The 17,643-nt window shown below is 38.4% G+C and overlaps 2 protein-coding genes across 3 annotated transcripts in view; one reads left to right on the forward strand and one right to left on the reverse strand.

Annotated features, from left to right (window-relative positions):
• The window catches only part of LOC136835019 (mitochondrial thiamine pyrophosphate carrier-like), a 69,985-nt gene extending 67,817 nt beyond the window's left edge, over positions 1 to 2,168 (reverse strand). The window contains exon 1 of the mRNA XM_067098057.1: positions 2,130 to 2,168. The gene's annotated coding sequence lies outside the window, so the exon portion shown is untranslated. The remainder of the gene's footprint in view (positions 1 to 2,129) is intronic.
• A 5,710-nt stretch (positions 2,169 to 7,878) lies between these two features.
• Positions 7,879 to 17,301, forward strand: LOC136835020 (mucin-7-like). Of its 2 annotated transcripts, none has more exons than XM_067098058.1 (3): positions 7,879 to 8,567; positions 12,963 to 13,230; positions 13,921 to 17,301. In XM_067098058.1, the coding sequence occupies exons 2-3, from the start codon at positions 13,147 to 13,149 to the stop codon at positions 14,338 to 14,340; spliced, it is 504 nt and encodes a 167-aa protein (XP_066954159.1). In that variant the 5' UTR covers positions 7,879 to 8,567; positions 12,963 to 13,146; the 3' UTR covers positions 14,341 to 17,301. The 2 variants fall into 2 exon arrangements, with proteins under 2 accessions (XP_066954159.1, XP_066954160.1); XM_067098059.1 differs by having other exon boundaries at positions 8,311 to 8,542.
• The last annotated feature ends 342 nt before the right edge of the window (positions 17,302 to 17,643 follow it).

Below are 17,643 nucleotides of genomic sequence, written 5' to 3' on the forward strand. Positions count from 1 at the left end.
ATGATGAATCGTCTTAGCGTTCTTCTTCTTGTCACTATTTACTTCTCTGTTGTCAAGTGCTACGCTCAAATAATTATCCAGAAGGTTCGGTGCGGAGTTCTTGAACAATCTGAACAGGACTAAGAAAAAGTCGCTGAGGAAGCAAGCTGTAAAAATAAGTCACCAAATTTGGTATAGTTATCCTTAACGGAGAGATGGAGGAAATGGCTAACCTTGCACAAGTCTAAAACTTCTTTCTGAAACATTAGATAATCATGAAAAATTCCTCGGTTCTCCCCTGTTCGTCATTGCTTGTCCGGAAACTTCTAGATTTCAGAGATGAACTCAGCTACACTGCTGTCCTGTTTTTTGTTGACACCATCCCGTTTATGGTGAGTTCTGGAAAACCTCGCAACAATGGATCAGGTACTGGTTCTCTCTCTCTCTCTCTCGATCCTGGTTCTTCGCTGGACTGGTCGATATCGTTCTCGGCTATCACTCTGCAGGGTCGGCGTTCGAATCTCCGGCCGGCCATGCAGTGAAGAATTAGAGGAATTTATTTCTGGTGATAGAAATTCATTTCTCGCTATAATGTGGTTCGGATCCCACAATAAGCTGTAGGTCCCGTTGTTAAGTAACCAATTGATTCTTAGCCACGTAAAATAAGTCTAATCCTTCGGGCCAGCCCTAGGAGAACTGTTAATCAGCTCAGTGGTCTGGTTAAACTAAGGTATACATTTTTCTCTCGATCTTAAAATCGTGCATCGTTGAATTTATCATTTACCGACTGAGCGCCTGCCGCGCTCCTAACGATCGCCGTGTATAAATAGCAGTCGATGCAGTACTAGAGATCCACACTAGAAACCTATTTTCTTTCATTTATTAAAGGTCCGTGCTGACATGATTCCGACTTCATTTAAACTACGGTTCTTTCTAGACCGTGATTTAAACCAACGACCAACCAGTGCACTGGATGCCAAGGCAACAGTATCGACGAAGTTTGTCGTGGCATAAGCCTCGAATTCCTCTTCATACATTTACGTAAGCAACACATAACACTTGAACTAACCTCTAAGGTTATATGGGGGATAAAATACATCTATTACTATCAGCGCTTATTTAAGGGATGTCACACACACCCACACACACACGTGTGAATGGGACACCTGTGGGGAAAGTCACGTGATTTATTGAATGGACAGATGTTGAGTGCGCCCTGCTTCGTACGATTAAAAGAGTTGTGACGTCGACTTGGAATTAACTGAATGTTTACCTTATAATGTTTTTGAGAAATAATGAGAACGTGCATTTCAGACAGACACCTGGATTCGGTCTCTAACATAATGCCAGCGATTTCATCCTCATTCCGACACTCTTCAATGAATGTGTGGCGAAAGACTGCTGTCTCTAACTGTTCATCTGTGCCTTTAAAATTGGATGTATTGTGCAGATGCCTCAAAATTTTTTATTACCTCATTTAGGGAAGTTTTATACTGGAATTATTCTCCATTTTTTATAAAATTGCTCTCTCTCTCTCTCTCTCTCTCTCTCTCTCTCTCTCTCTCTCTCTCTCTCTCTCTCTCATAGACGGACATTTTTCTATTGGTACTCTTTTAGTCATTGTCCTGTTCATATTGCTCCTCCTCGTAGGATTTCGCATAACACCCAACAAGCCACCACTTCTCACGCTTACCGCACGCAAATCAGTAATACTCGGATGTTCCTTAAGAGACGGTTTTATTCTGTTTTTCCTCTTTCTCCTTTTCTTCGGTCTTAAACTAGAAAAGGGCATTGGGTTGCCAGTCCCATTGGCCTTTGATTTTGTTAGGAAATGATTCCTTTACTAAGTCCTATCACGCGTCCTTGGCAAAACGAATCCCATCCTGCTTCCTTGTGTCCTGTCGTCCGTACGTCTGAGGAGAATAGTTGTACTTCATTGTTTTTCTTTTATTGAAAAGAGACTGGAAAATAATTTCTGATCTTGTAGGTCCCAAACTACAACGGAAGGACGCAAACTGAATATAACAGGACCCTAAAACAAGGTATTTAATTCATGTTCACATTGCACACAATAATAACAAAAAAAACACTAGTTTGTTGAAATGAACGAATGTTGAACAGTCAAAGCTTATTCTAAACAGTACGCGTACCTGTCGTGGATGTTGTTGAACTGAGCTTCATGATTTTAATGCATACTCAGTCAATTCACATCGTCATATCAGCAGTTTCCTCATCACGCTGAATGAAGCTATTGATTATATAGCTGACACTGCAAAGATAATGATTTTTATATTATTTAATAAAAATTGGTAGCTGATTTGATAACAAGCAAAATTTAGAGAGTACTAATTCAACCATCTTTATGTTTGGAAATTTAAATTTCGAAAAGTTTTTTCCGCTACCAGTCATCCCAAAGACGGTCTTCGGTCACCCATAAGTTACCCAACGGCCGTGAGAATACGGCTTTTGGAGGCCGAATATGGAGACTGGTTGAGGTGTATTTTATTGCTGAATGTTCTTCTGGATCACTGACTCGCAATTTTAGTCTGTCAATCGTCTTTTTGCTCAGTTGAAGACTGTTTTCAAGCGCCTTTATTTGCTTTTATCTTTCTTTCTTTTGTTCTGATTAGGTTACCTAAAACTATATTTTCAGCCTTAAATACAGTGCGTGTGCTTGGGGTAACTTACTGTAAATCTGTTTACAAATGTGTCAGGAGCGTCATTTCAGATTTTTTGTTGCGGGGGGGGGGCCGAAGGCGGTTTGGCGAGCGAAGCGAGCCTAATCACCTGGAGGTTTTTTGATTTTGAGCTATTTTATGTGCTTTTTGAAGCACATAAAATAGATAGATAGATAGACATATATAACTTAATGTGATGACGCATTCGAATTTCGGTTGGAATAATGGAAAACCAGCTGTTGTTATTTCTTGGGGCTTGGTGGGGTGAGGGAGGCAAGTTGAGGGGGGGGGCAACTTGAGTCTTTGGGGACCAGTTGCACCCCCCAGCCCCCGCTAAACAACGCCCCCTGAAATGTGTCAATGTGTGTTCATTCATGTGATCACGAGCAATGTGTAAGTAACTTAGTAAAGTGTAGAAGTGGATAAAGAGGCCTGATCTGATGACTTTGATTTATGAAAATTGGGCTAAAAAGCCCAGCACTGGGGCAATTTCAGCAAATCGTTGCTCAAGACAATGAAAAGAGGGAGTGGCTGGACAGCAAGACTGAAGAAAAGAAGCGAGAACGGAGGTAAAGTAAAAGGGCTAAAAATCTGGTGCAACTAGGGTCCGGGGGGAGGCTGCAAACATCCTTAGTAATCCCTACAGTGCGCCATGTGAGGTGCACTGACAGCACTACCCCCCTACGGAGGGATTTGGAATTTGAATTTTGTTATTTCCAAAGAACAAACAGTGGCACAGGTGGTCTATTTGAGGTTAGGCAGGAAAGGCGAACGCTGCCAAAAATCTTCAGGTGGTTTAGCCCTGAGTTGGAGACAAGGAAGCTCCTCCCTTCTCGCGCACTTGAAAAGAAAAAGAGTTTTGCCAGCAACCGAGTGCAGTTTTACCCCTCTGAAAAAATGCCGTGTCATCTGTGCACTTGGGGCTCTGCCTAAAACTATTGCGTGCCAAAAACCCTTGGTAGTGTTGCTTTACCACCGAGTAGATGCATTGGCATATTTACGCGCACATTATCCCTCGAGAATATTTAATGTTTGTGTACACACATACTCTCATATTCAGTTATTTGTTCCTTTCAAGCTCACCCCAAATTTTCTTTCGTTAACAGGGAGTTGGAAAGGCAAAGGCCCAATCATTGAATATTTATTTTCACTTTAGTTCCAAAAGCTTCAAATGTGTTTCCTTGAGGCTTAGAAGGGCTTCATCGTCGAATATCTTCACAAAAGTGGCGTTCTTGTTGCAGATTTAGCTGGCCTTATGACAGCACGGAATGTGCTGTTGAGATATTGGCAATATACAGAATGGCTGTTCATCCCACAGCACCTCAATCGATAGGCTGATGTGTCATTTCCCTTGGGCATTGGAAGGGACCCTCCTTCGTGTGAACGCTAGAGAGGGTCTTTAGCATCTCTTGAGGAAGTCAAAAGGTGTGGAGACGGTATCATAAACATTATTTTCTTAATGAATTCGGAATGGTCTGAGAGTTATCGGTCTAAGAGTGAATGGTTATCAGATAAAGGATCTATTGAGCTCCTCACTGAACGGGTAGGTAACGTTCTCAGCTAGCACTCTGCTGGCCCCGCTTTCGATTCTCCGACTAGCCAATGAAGAATTAGAGGAATTTATTTCTGGTGATAGAAATTCATTTCTCGCTATAACGCGGTTCGGATTCCACAATAGGCTGTAGGTCCCGTTGCTAGGTAACCAATTGGTTCTTAGCCACGTAAAATAAATCTAATCCTTCGGGCCAGCCCTCTCTCGGAGAGCTGTTAATCAGCTCAGTGGTCTGATTAAACTAAGGTATACTTAACTTAGATAAGAGGTCTGTAACCTTAGCCTGCAAATTTGATTTTCAGGAACCCTGAAAAAAGTAACGATGCCAGTATTCTAAACTTTGGGAGGCATAGACTGGTTTAGGTCGTGCGATAAATAGACTTAAAAGTTAAGTATACCTTAGTTTAACCAGACCACTGAGCTGGTTAACAGCTCTCCTAGAGCTGGCCCAAAGGATTAGACTTATTTTACGTGGCTAAGAACCAACTGGTTACCTAGCAACGGGACCTACAGCTTATTGTGGAATCCGAACCACATTATAGCTAGAAATGAATTTCCATCACCAGAAATAAATTCCTCTAATTCTTCATTGGCCGGCCGGAGACTCGAACTCGGGCTTAGCAGGGTGCTAGTCGAGAACTCTATCGACTCGTCCAACGAAGAACTAACTTTAATCTGAAAACAATGTATTAGATTCACAAGCTAAACACTTGGAACCAACTCCTCTAAGGAGAAAAGCACCACACACACACACACACACACACACACACACATATATATATATATATATATATATATATATATATATATATATATATATATATATATATATATATAAGCATGTTGCTGCACATGCAACTATGATAAGATGACATGTTCGCAAATAACTGCTTTGTGACCCAGTACAATACACAGAATATGACTAAAATTATCATCCTTTTACTTTATCAAACAGATTAAGATTGTATACAAAGCCGCTTGAACTGAGTATTTTGTTTAAACTATGCTAATTGGACTAACGTGTAAAAGAAAGAGAATCTGGACATGCTTCTTGGAGCACGAATGACGCTGCATCCTTGGCAAAGCGCCTTCAGACCCGAAGTGAGGAGAAAATGTTATCGTGGAGCGAATTAATGTTCACCGTGTGTTCAAAATGATGTAAGCAACATTCACCTGTTGCCGTCGTTTTGGGTAGATGCCTTAAGGAATGTTTACGAAGGTTACTCATTTGATCATTATGATGCTAACAAAACAAAATAATAATAATAATAATAATAATAATAATAATAATAATAATAATAATAATAATATATTCGTTTTAGCCATGAGACGCAGGACTACCCTAATAGTTATTTTGTTAGCTTCATAACTAACGTTCAGTTATTAGCTACCAGAGTCAAATACGCACGAAATCATATTTGTCATGTGACGGAAATTGCTGTATTGCCGAATGTGGTGAATATGTTCCTTATTGCCTAAGGGAAGGCAATAATATAACTTTGGAATTCAGTATATATATAATTCAGTATATGTATATATATATATATATATATATATATATATATATATATATATATATATATATATATTAATAACAGAGCCTTATTTAAACTGGATGGTATCTAGCAGGGATATTTATTCAAGAAAAGTTACAAGCTTTCTGGGACTAGCATTCTATGTATACCAGACAATGAGGACTGTTGGTCCTGGAAAGCTTGTAACTTTTCTTGAATATTATCTCCGCTTGATAACATCCAGTTTAAATGAGGTCCTGTTATTAATTACATTAATGCACAGAACAATTGTGCAAGTGATAAAGTTAATATATATGTGCGTGTGTGTGTGCGTGCCGCACGTGTATGTATTTATGTCACCGAACAGGCGAAGCAAGAAAGGTAGTAAGGTCTGAGTAAAAAACTAGAGGAGTCCTGTCCTATGGTAACCAAGGTGGGAGTGTATCAATGGGCCATTGAGCCAATTCTCCTTTATGAAATGAAGTGTGGTTATTGTGTGAGAATGAAAAAGAAAGGTGACATTGAGAAACATCAGTGTGCATACAGGTGGTTTGATCAAGTGGAAAGACTGGACGACAGTATGCTAGTGAAAAGTTTATAACTCAAAAGTGTTGGCAGCGTCGAGTTGAAGAAGGCCTAAAAAGAAAATAGGTGAATAGAGAGAGAGAGAGAGAGAGAGAGAGAGAGAGAGGAGAGAGAGAGGGGGGGACTAGAAAGAAAGCTCCTTTAGTAAGTGCAAAAGTGAGTGCAAGATGGAGGTGAAAAAGTCAGTGCTATAGTTGCTGATGAGCTTTGTGTCTAGGTTATGTAATGGCTAATGTGGAAGTTTCCTGCACACGGGGTTCATCTATAATTAAGCAGTTGAATCATGAAAGTATTAGTAGCCGTTCTGATGTTTCTTGTTAGCTATCCCTTTTTGGGTAGATGGTTTAATGTTGAAAACACGCATTGTTGGGGCAGGTTGCGATCAAGCCATTGACCTTGCTTGTGCAATCACAATCCTCATATATATATATATATATATATATATATATATATATATATATATATATATATATATACATATATATAGGCTATATAACAAAATAAAGTGCAATACTAAAATTTCTTCCTGTATAGAACTTAGCCAGGAAGAGAGTTTCCTGTGTATATATTTATATATTTCAACAAACACCGTATTTAGACGTAGAACCAACTTCAAATAGGAAGCAATTTATATGCTGTGTAAAAACAACGACGTGTTTGGAAGCAGTGCTTGCATACCATGAAGTGCGTTGTTGAGCAGAGCCAGAGATATGAGATACAGTGTAAACAGTATCTGGGCGTACAGACACAAAGAGGAACCAAACATTAAGGCTATATCTAAATAAATACCACATATTTATTGTAAAATTTCATGAACGATATAACAAAGAAACCAAAATGGCTATCTCCCAGCCCGTCGAGTAGACGCCATGTCGCCACCAGTGATCTAACCCAAGGGTAAAAAGTCAGATGGTACGACGTTGTTCGCTTACCTTTGTTATGCGCTATGTGCCGCTTGTGATACGTATTCAACATGAAACACTATATTTAGCAATTAAATATCAGTCTTTAACCTTCAGCTTCATGTTAGTATTGGTACACAAATTTACATTATGGATTAGCTTCATATAATGTTAGCGTACCCGTCACTTTGAAGGGCCTAACATTGCAAAATGATGGGATCATTCTACCTAGCTTAAGGTTTTATTAAATAAATTAGAATGATTATGATAATCTTTATATTTATCGGTGTTGTAAACGTGATCTTTTATAAGTTTACAGTGGAATGAATTTACAAAATGGAAAGGCTGGTCCATCAGATGAAAACAAGTAAAGCATAAAATGCCTCTTGTTGCTACGCGGGCGGCGAAGGAATCTGACTATCAGGTTCCCCCTTGAGGGGGATTAGGGGATGAGTGGGGTTCTGTTTGTGAATTGGGACCCCGTCCACCACCGTTTCCTCTAAGTACGAGATTTGTTTACATCATAATGATGAGCTTATACACAACTGATGATATTTGTTAGGACAAAGTTAAAGATAAATCAATTCACACAATTCAGGCGATTACACCTCGTTCACAGATAGTACCTCATAAGGGCGTATTAATAACTGCTGAAGGCTTGCATTTGCAGAGAGAGGATTCAGACACGGGCGTGCGTCGAAGTGCGGGATCTCCCGTGCCAGGCTCGGGCGAGTGGGGGATTCTTCCGGGGGGAATGTCTATTCTGGGGAATCGGGGTTCATGGGAGACAGAAAAGGGAAATGTATACGTGACGGGTCGGCCAATGGGGACGTTCCCGAGAAAAGCCGACGGGGTCCGAATGCCTGGTGCAATACAGTGCCAAGTTTTTCCGAAAATACGATTATATTCGATTATTTTAGAGGCGGATATAGCGTTAAATTGATTAAGAATGCGACAAGTCTTAATATTTTTAGCTTTTCTTATGTTTTATCAGCAGGAAAAGCTCTAGTGAATAGGGCGATGTTAATCTTGACGTATGATATTGGCAAGTGAAAGTAACTAGTCGGCGACTCGAGTCGGAGGTTCGTGCCGTTGACGTCAAAGAGCCTTTGTTGTGTTTCAATGGAAGAAGACAGGAGAGGACGAGATCGTTCGGGCGCTCATGAAATTTACTTGAGCCGTACAATTCGGGACTGGGTTCCGCAAGAATATAACGCACAGATCATCAGCAGAAAGTACAGATAACACAGGAATAAATAAATACTCGCCTTCGCTCATCTTCATGCAGCGAACGACAAATCTCCTGGAAGTTGTATTACATCCACCAAGAAGGTGACGCCATTTTGTGCTTCTGAAGGTGACTTTCCATTGTGACGTTTGGTTGGTAATGTACCATTTCATCAGACTTTTTGTTATTATGTTTTAGGGCACTCTGCATATTTATGATTTACAATTTCGTTATTTTGCATCACGTTTGGTAGGCGGGGCACTTGAACTTCATGAAATATACGCTGGGATGCTGTTCAATTTGCGTAGCCCATCTTGGGCCTCTTCTACCTTAATTGCAAAAGTTTGGCTGGCACTTCTCCAACCAGTCGTATATTGTAAGTCGAGGACATTTTTGAGAGAGACATGTAAATGCAGAGTTTGCGTGTATGCCTTGTACTTCGTTTAAGTTCGATATGGCGTTTTTATTTTACATAGCCCATCCTATTCAAAATGGAAATGGCGTATCGTAGGTATTGGCAGGAGTAGAAGATGAACGTCCAACGCTACGATTGGCCCGCTCCACGGGTTTTTGGTGTTGAGAACACCGTGAACAATTTTTATTTGCACCTTTTTAACATTTGGAGACAGATCGAAGGAAATGTTCCCCTCCCCCGATCGTTCAGTAAACTACCCCCGAACAGCTTTCGCGTCCACAGCCGAGGGGCACAGTAGCGTAACCCATTTACCGTAGCCCATTTTGAAATGTGTGGAGAGCGTCCTTTTAAGTTTTCTTCTGGAGTTTTGGTACACCTCACGTTAAGCCAAGGAGATACTTGGATATTGGTCATTGTTTCATTGTTACTTCGAATTGGTATTCAACATTGTCATTTGGTGAAAGTGTCGCTTGTCTTACGTTTACATGTTCACTGAATTGGGTACATGTAAAGCAGAGGGCCGCACCTATATATCGTTTATTGATGCAATTATTTAACTGAATATCGATAAATATGTGTGTAATGCCATACAGGTGTGAGATTTTGGTAAGTCTGCCAAGAAAATGAGAAATGTACAGCCTTTTTATATAAGCTCATTCCCGAGGAGCTGAATATCTCGAATCATCTCACTTGGACGTGCATATGTACACATATTTTTTAGTAAAAAATAAAAAATAAACAGTAACTTTGTGCGGCCGTCTCCTCCACATTTACGTTAACATATTTTGCAGGCATTGTTAGAAACTGCAAGTTGTTTGGTAAACAAGGTTTATTGTATGCCATTTCTGGGAGTTTTTAAATATCTTGTTTGCTTCCTATATTGTGTACTGAATTTCTGTTGGCCAACTGTACACATAGCGATGGTAAATTTATGGTATTGTTACAACTGTCAGAATTTAAGAATCATAGTTTATATTTAGATTGTCATAGCCTAGATAAATTGTCAAAGGTGGACTGTCGAGCATGAAGAGAGAAGTGTGTTACTATATGGACTCAATCTTAACACCATAGAGTGATTGGTCCTTGTTTTACCTTAGGTTAGGGGTGCACCTGTTTGGATTCCTGGCATAGCCTATGGCACTAGTCTAACAAAACTAAACAGAGACCTGTATAACATTGCGTTTTCCATTATTTGCCACAGTTCTATATGGAAGTTGATAAGAGGATGTGATTAATGTAACAAAGCATGTCTGTTGACAGTTATGATAAGAGAAAATCATATTTCTTTGCTGATTTCAACTTTGACATCTTGTCAGATTCCACTGGGATGAGTTGAACCCCATAATGCCACCTAAAATATCATGGAGTTCTTTGTGTGTTAATGCAGAAAAAAAATGAGATAGGGTTTTATAAACAGTATTGTTCATTGCTTTTATAGCCTGCATCGATAGTGGAATTTTGAGTAGAATTTTTTTTTTTTTTTTTTTTTTTTTATCCTCAAATATTAATACTTCAAAAAGGTTCAGTGGACCAAAATCTTATTTATTTTATGATCTAATCCATTAAGTTGCACAGTGGTAATTTAAGTGTAATCGCCATGCCCAGATATCAGTTTGATTTTCAAGCAAATGCTGATGGTGTAGTTGGGGAGTGAAATATTAAACTTTCAAGTAAAAGTGATTACAGTATATCCTTTGAAGGTGTGTGGTAATTTGTTGTTCATGAGGATTAGGCTACATATTTAATTTGCTCAACCAAGGTGAATTAATTATTTAACCACAGCAAAGTTAATAGACTAAGCAAAAAATTCTTATGATGACTTTTCTCACAGCATAATCTGAAGCAGTTCATGGCCTATCTTGGAGATGATGATAGAGAATTCAAAGAAAGTTCCATTGTTTGTTACACAGCCGATTAAGCTAATTTGGATATTAGGTTATCATGACCACAGAATTAAAAAAAAACTGAGGGTTTTTAGTACGGTACTGTATATCTGAGTTGATTTTGATAGTTATATCTTTTTTTTATTGTGTGAATTACTTAAAGTTTGAGGTTAAATTTTTATTCCCAAAGGAAAGAAGCATTGGTTGAATGTGTGAACATTTTAGGCAAAATCCCATAAACTGAGATCAGGGCACCAGCATGAGTTATGATGAAACCTAATGACATCAGTGCATACTTTAAAATAACTGTCATACAAAAACTAGTTTCATTATAGTGGCCACTGTATTTTTATTATGTATTTACACAATTTTAAGGTAATGTACAGTATGTTCCTGGCCTTCAAGCCATCAGCAGTCGACAGAAACACTTTATGTTAAAATGGACTTGAAAGATACCCAAAGAAGTTCAGACAGCTCATTCAAGAATCTTAGAACATCGTAACAGTAAGAGCACCCAGTAGAAAAACAAAGGAATTGTATAATTGGTCGAATAACGATAACCATTGACAAAATGTTCATTAGGGGCTAATTAGACAACTACAGATTAAAAAGCTACAATAATTGTGGTGTCATGTTAAAAAAAAAATAACAACAAATTTCTGTGTAAAGCATAAGTTGATGCGCTGGTAATATAAACCACTCCAAAACTGGTGGAATAATTATTGGAAGCTTGTAGAATAATAATAGTGTAATGATTGGACATTTTCTTTAAAAAAAAAAAAAAAAAAAAAGATAGATGGTTTACTCTGCCTCAACAATATTGCTAGTTTTCCAATATAGTTGAACTGCTGATCTTCCAATGACAGAAAACAAAGTAATTTTAGTTGGAAAATGGTTAAGATTTTATTGTCTAAACAAATATCATAACTATTATTGCTCCAGTTGTACAGTTGTAGTACAGGTAATTGTCCGGACAGGATTGCTTTGTAGATAATTTTTGGAACTTATTCATTTGTCCTGTCAACCTCCTGATTGCTACTCAGTTGCAATATATGTTGAGAAAAAATTAGAATCATTTACATGATGTTTTAGGCTAGTAACCCACTCGTGCTATGAGTTTTCTTTGCGATAGGCATAATCAGATAGCCAGTCAGAAATGGAAGATGTACATGTGAAAGAATATTGCATTGTAACATTACATAAATATGCTTAGAGATGCCTACATGAATATACAGTTAGCAACTTGGGGTCTTTTGAATCCACTGTCAGTACATTCACAAAGTTTTATTTGGCTACCAAAAGAGGAGCAGGAATATTTTATTTTATGCAGTCATTACAAAATTTTCATACTGATTTCCTACTGTGAAGGATCACTTAGTCATAGAAGAGAAATGTCCCACATACCTGTGATTCAGTACTTCTTTCTTTTGAAGTTTTCACAAATGTTAAGTTCTCAGGATCAAATTTATATCTGAATGTGTGACAAACTCGTCTGATAATTGGAAACAAGTTTGCCCTTTTAGTTTTTCGTAGATTTATTTAAAAAAAATTTTTTTCAAGCATTGCTTGAAAAATAGCTTTCTTAAAGCAAATTCCTCCAACTGGAGCTCAAAATGATAATTTATGCTTTATTATAATTATTCTTTTAGGCATTGGCACTACCTTAAACTGGTTAGTGTGTTGGTCATCCATTTTGAAGGCTGGTATCTTTCAACCTTTAAGCCATGGAATGGCATTTTGTTTAAGGAACCAGCTATGAAATTAATATTTATAATGAAATTTCCAATATCTTCAGTTCTTCTTAGCTTCTACCAAAGCTGTTGAGTTAACGTTGTACAGTATGATAATTTTCTAATTCACAATCTCCCATAACTAAACACATTTCCCCAACAGTGTCAATACTGAGACCTTCTTGTTGCCTCTCCAAACACATTGATTTTATTATTGCCAATTACTCAGCATGTCTTGTCTCCATTCTGTTTCTTGCAATAAAGTGAAATTATTAGTGGTGATGACCCTTTGCTCTCATTAAGTGATCACTATGCATCTAGGTAGATAGATAGACCGTAATATGAAATGTTTGAGTATACTCGGTGAAAAGAATTATGCACTTGAAGTTTTAACTTGCAAGTAGAAAAATCTTCAGCTCTGTAATAAAACTTTATCATTCTTCATTGTGAATATTCTAGTTACCTGGGAAACTAATTTTTCTTTTCTCACTTTCAGGAACTACTGTTCCATTTCGAAAGAAATTTGGCCAGAAAGAGTAGTTTTGAATGCTGCTGTTGTAATATTCTCCAGGATACCCAGTACTTAAATGTACAGCAAAAACTGCACATATAGCTGCCAGTAAAGTAAAGCACAATACGTTTCTGTGATTACTAGAAAAGTACAGCATTGCATCGTAGGGATGGCTGGACCAAGATCAAGTCCTACTAACCAAACCTCAACCACCAGTCGTCTGGCAAAGGGTGATTTGCCATCATTTCAGCAGGTAAGCTTTCGGGTGTATGTAATTAAGGTGTTTCAAATTTTGTAATTCCATTTAAGAGTCGTTGATGGAAGGTAAGTTTTCTGTCACAGGAGCTGACTGGCAGTCCTGACAAAGTACTAATGTAGGAAGTATGTGACAGCATATACTATACATTCCAAGAAAGGATCTTGGAAAATTACAGTTTGAAACTTCATCATGAGGAAATTTTAACTAGAAGGAAAATACAGAATGGGTTGGTTAATGTGCTATAAATAGTCGTAGTGTGTAAGTGTTCTGTATTTTTATTTTAGAATACAAATCCAAGATTAATCAGTTTAGTGGAAAAGGAGTGCTTCCATATAGAATAGAATACTGAAAACATGTAGAGTTAGGGATGTTCCTAAGCACTATTTTATCAAAAACTAAAACTAACATGGCCATTATGTACACATCAGTGCAGGAAAATTATTGCATAGTGGTGTTTAGAAGGCTATATTATATTAAATATTGTTTTTTTATTCTAGATTCATGGGGTTATTCGTGCATGGTAAAAGAGGTGATCTTAAAAACGGTATAAATGGTTAAGTTTCAAAAGCAAGTATTGCAGCTTGGGTTACTGTAAATTCATGTTTCAGAACTATTATGGTTTAACACACCAAGTTGCTAGATTGGCTGTCTTGTAAAGTACTGTTTAGTAATTATATTTTCCAGACTCCAACACCAAGGCCGGGCAAGCGAAGGCATGTGGCCACAGTTTCACCAGTTACAGCAAGGGGTGAAAATAGGTCACCAAGGGCTAAACAGAGGCCATTTATGGTTCACAGGCAAAGCCCACCCACCATCTCAGCTGCCCCTGTTACAGCTGCAAATATCACTGCAGCTACCCCAGTGCCCTCTGCTGAAGGTGTGTCAGGTAGCACAGACGAAGCCAGGAGTGGCTCTGTGAGTCCCTCACAGCTTGCAGTTCCCCGTGTGTCTGCTGAACCACCCTGCCCATCCGCTTTGCCCCTGCCACCTGCGCACTGGATGGCTCCAGATGAGAAGTGCACATCCCAGAGGCGTCATTGTCGTGCTGTCACAGAGTCCCTTTTGAACCACTTAACAACAAGTGGCATTTTGGTTACAGCCTAGTGTGGTGCTTGCATAAAGGGCAGCCAGTAAGGGCAGGGTGGCGGGGCCACTGTAAAGCAAAGGGGTGCGTGGGGCCGCAGCTTGAGCTGTAAACCACCCCCTTTGCCTAGGCCACTTCACTTCTGCACCGCTGTCCAGTTCAGTTTCCCTAGAGAAACTGATCTTGTACTTTAGGGTGAAGTCAGATGATCGATAAAGTGTTTAACTGACAAAAGTGTGAGATAGACCGGTTGACGTATGTTCTTGTTCTGTGATACTGGTAGTGCTTACTGGCTTTTACTGTCTGCGTCATGCAAAAGTGAATATTCACTTTCAATTGCGTGATGATGTGTCCTAGCCAGCAATAACTGGGGTCACCATGAGCAAGCAACCCATGTCCTGTATTTTAGTAGAATCACATGCTGCATTGTGGACCTGTTAAATTAAATTTCCTCTAAATTTAGTTTTCATTTTAGGGTTCAGAGAATTTAAATTTCTGTTAATTTTCGTATTTGTAAGTTTTTAAAAGTTTGTAAAGAAATTAATTAGTCTGTAAAGGAAAATTTGTTTCTTTTTATTTGGGACAAATTTTGAAAGGATCAAGGTTTTTAAGTTAAAGAACTTAATGTCTAGCATTTCCACAAAATTACAAACAATCATGCTGTTCCATATACTTTATGTATATACTGTATACACATTGCATAGTTTTTCGGTGCTTACCATTTGGAAGTCAATTTTTTTTATTTATTTTTTTTATTTCTAGAAGTTCAATGTTCAGAAGCATAAGCAGAATTTGCCTGTAAATGAAGGTGTTGATTGTTTGTAGTTTGTCAGCAGTGCTCATTTAGTGTCCTATTGTCTGTCTCAGACAAAATAGTATTTAGAAGCTAATATTTTATTTTAATTATTTTGTGGACATATGCCGCCATTCTCAAGGATTATTAATTTGTTTTAAGTCATTCATATAGTTTTTGTAGTTGTTGATCAACTTCATTTATGTTGGTATTGTAGTATCAAATTGGAGCAGTTAAAAAACCCAGAACGGCAATATGGTTGGATAATAAAATGATGTTAGACCTGCCAGTCCACAAGGTAATTAGTTGTTGTGAGTGGCGAGGGTTAGTGTTTCCCACAAATGTAAGGGGTGTTGGCCGTGGGTTTCCTCCGTGATATACAGCGTACCACAGTACTCTAGTCTTGAGGCTCTACTTGCCACACTCCCAAACTACAGAATTTGTATAGACTATTTTTATTATGATGCCAGTTTTTTATCTTAAGTTCTCCTTTAACTGGTTGCCCCGATTTTATGTACATTGATAAACTGTTTTAATTGATCCAAAGGTATTGGTTTGGACCAAATTGCAAGTTGCCATTTTAGAATTATAGCACATCATTTGCTACATGTGCTACTGAAAGGCTGTACTTGCTTGCAAAGTTGTTGTGTAGATGAGGATGTTTTTGTCTTGGAAATTTAGCTGTGTGCTGTAAAAGCTTGAGTGACAGACTAGTGTTAAGGATTTGTGATCTCAGTTGAGTAATTATCGAATGTATTGGTAGATATTTGCTGGATTCACATTCCAGTGTTCCAAGGGAGCAACCCCCACAGTACAAATCCTTTGGGGTTGCGTCTCTGCACTTTACCTGCTTCAAGTGTTAATGACAAGTGCACAAAGCTCAGGAGTTTAAGTCCGATGTGAAGGGAAATCCATGGAGAAAAGTTTACACACAGGGGTTAATCTAATCTCCCATTTGGATTTTTATTAGTCTAGGTTTTGTAGAAGACATCTGAATGCAGACTTTATCTGACGTTGCATTCTGTGGTAGGTTGGCTTTAATTTGAGTTACACATTTCCATAGATGCAATGACTCGGGTGAGCACTTCATCTGTCTTTAGGTATTTTGAAAGCGTAACTTCTCAGATCTCACTTTGAGACTTTCACTTCTCTATGAGCAGTTGGGTCTCCTTTAAAGAAGTATTGTAGTTTTCATTTAACCAAAGCATTTCACCATCATCCCCATATACTGTGTGCCCAGGAGGCACCAGCGTGCCGTAATACTTAGCTCTACCTCAATGTCAAGTTTGTTGGACTTAAAGAATGCATATCACAATAGTTGGGTTGATTTAATGAGAGCTTTATCCCTGTTAGTACACACAACACTTGGCATACCATGAGAGGTACTGAAGCAGGCTTCCATGCATGTGGCTTTGTCATTGGTGTGGTAAACATAATAAGAAGGCTCAATGGCAAGGGTGAACCTTTAGGACAACGTGCCACATAGTCACTGTGTCTGAGGGCTTCCTACACCCAAGGACGTGACGCCTATTGCTTATCATTAAGTGTCGTTTTTGTAGTGTCCCATGCATGAGGACAAGCCTGACCGCAACCAGTTAAAGGAGGACACAACGAAACACTAACACGCCCACGGTGGCTACAAGGCAGAGGGCAATGGTAGGACTCCTCTTAGGGAATACTGTATTATCATCTCTAGATCACTGGTGTCCTCCTGTTGCCGCTGCATGTAACCACTATTTACCGGAGACTTGAAGCTTAAATGTCTGTGATACTGCCATCAACTTCAACTCTCCTTCAAAGTGTAAAATCAGATGATTTGCCCTTGTTGGCAAAATATCCTATATCACCATTGGTCATGGTACAAAGAGTATATTTCAAGTTTATTTGACAAAATCATAAAGCAAAAAAATGGAGTATTCTTAAGTTAAATATGTACCTGAGACAGGTGTGATTGGAGTTCTCATGACATTGTGAGGCCTCCCTTAGTCTTGTCCCTTTTACCTTCATCCTGTTCCATCCAGTGGGCTAATAATCTGTAAAGCCCATTCATCAGTGTCAGACATCACTTTTAGCCTTGAAAATACCTCTCAAGCCTTAAAGACTTTTCAAGGAAGAAAAAATTACCTTTGGCTTAATATTTTTTGTCATGCTCTAGTCCTTCAATTTGTTATTGCTCTTAACTCAAAAATTATTTATTACCGGTGTGTTTGATTACAGTATTTATTGATGAAGGGCTAATCACTTTTATTATGCTGGCTTAATTCTCAGCTGTTATGTATTATCATTTCATCTGTAAGAAATGTTTCCAGTACAGTATGTGTAAAAAAAAAAAAATTTGAAAATATTTTGACATTTGAGAAAATATTCATTGACATTTGAAATTTCATATTTTAAAATATACTGGAAGCATTTCAAAACCTTGTTATCCCCACCGTTTCAAGCTCTTATCCCAGTACTCTGGGAAGGTCTCAATACAATAGCCTACTTAATAGTATTTCTTCTGCAATGGGAACCGGTTATACATGCGATT

This window comes from Macrobrachium rosenbergii, chromosome 54 (assembly GCF_040412425.1).
Source record: "Macrobrachium rosenbergii isolate ZJJX-2024 chromosome 54, ASM4041242v1, whole genome shotgun sequence".
Lineage (NCBI taxonomy): Eukaryota > Metazoa > Arthropoda > Malacostraca > Decapoda > Palaemonidae > Macrobrachium > Macrobrachium rosenbergii.

Coding starts and splice junctions, on each gene's coding strand:
- LOC136835020 (XM_067098058.1), top strand. CDS start 13,147: ATGGCTGGACCAAGATCAAGTCCTACTAACCAAACCTCAACCACCAGT. Junction 13,231..13,920: donor ATTTGCCATCATTTCAGCAG/GTAAGCTTTCGG, acceptor TATATTTTCCAG/ACTCCAACACCAAGGCCGGG.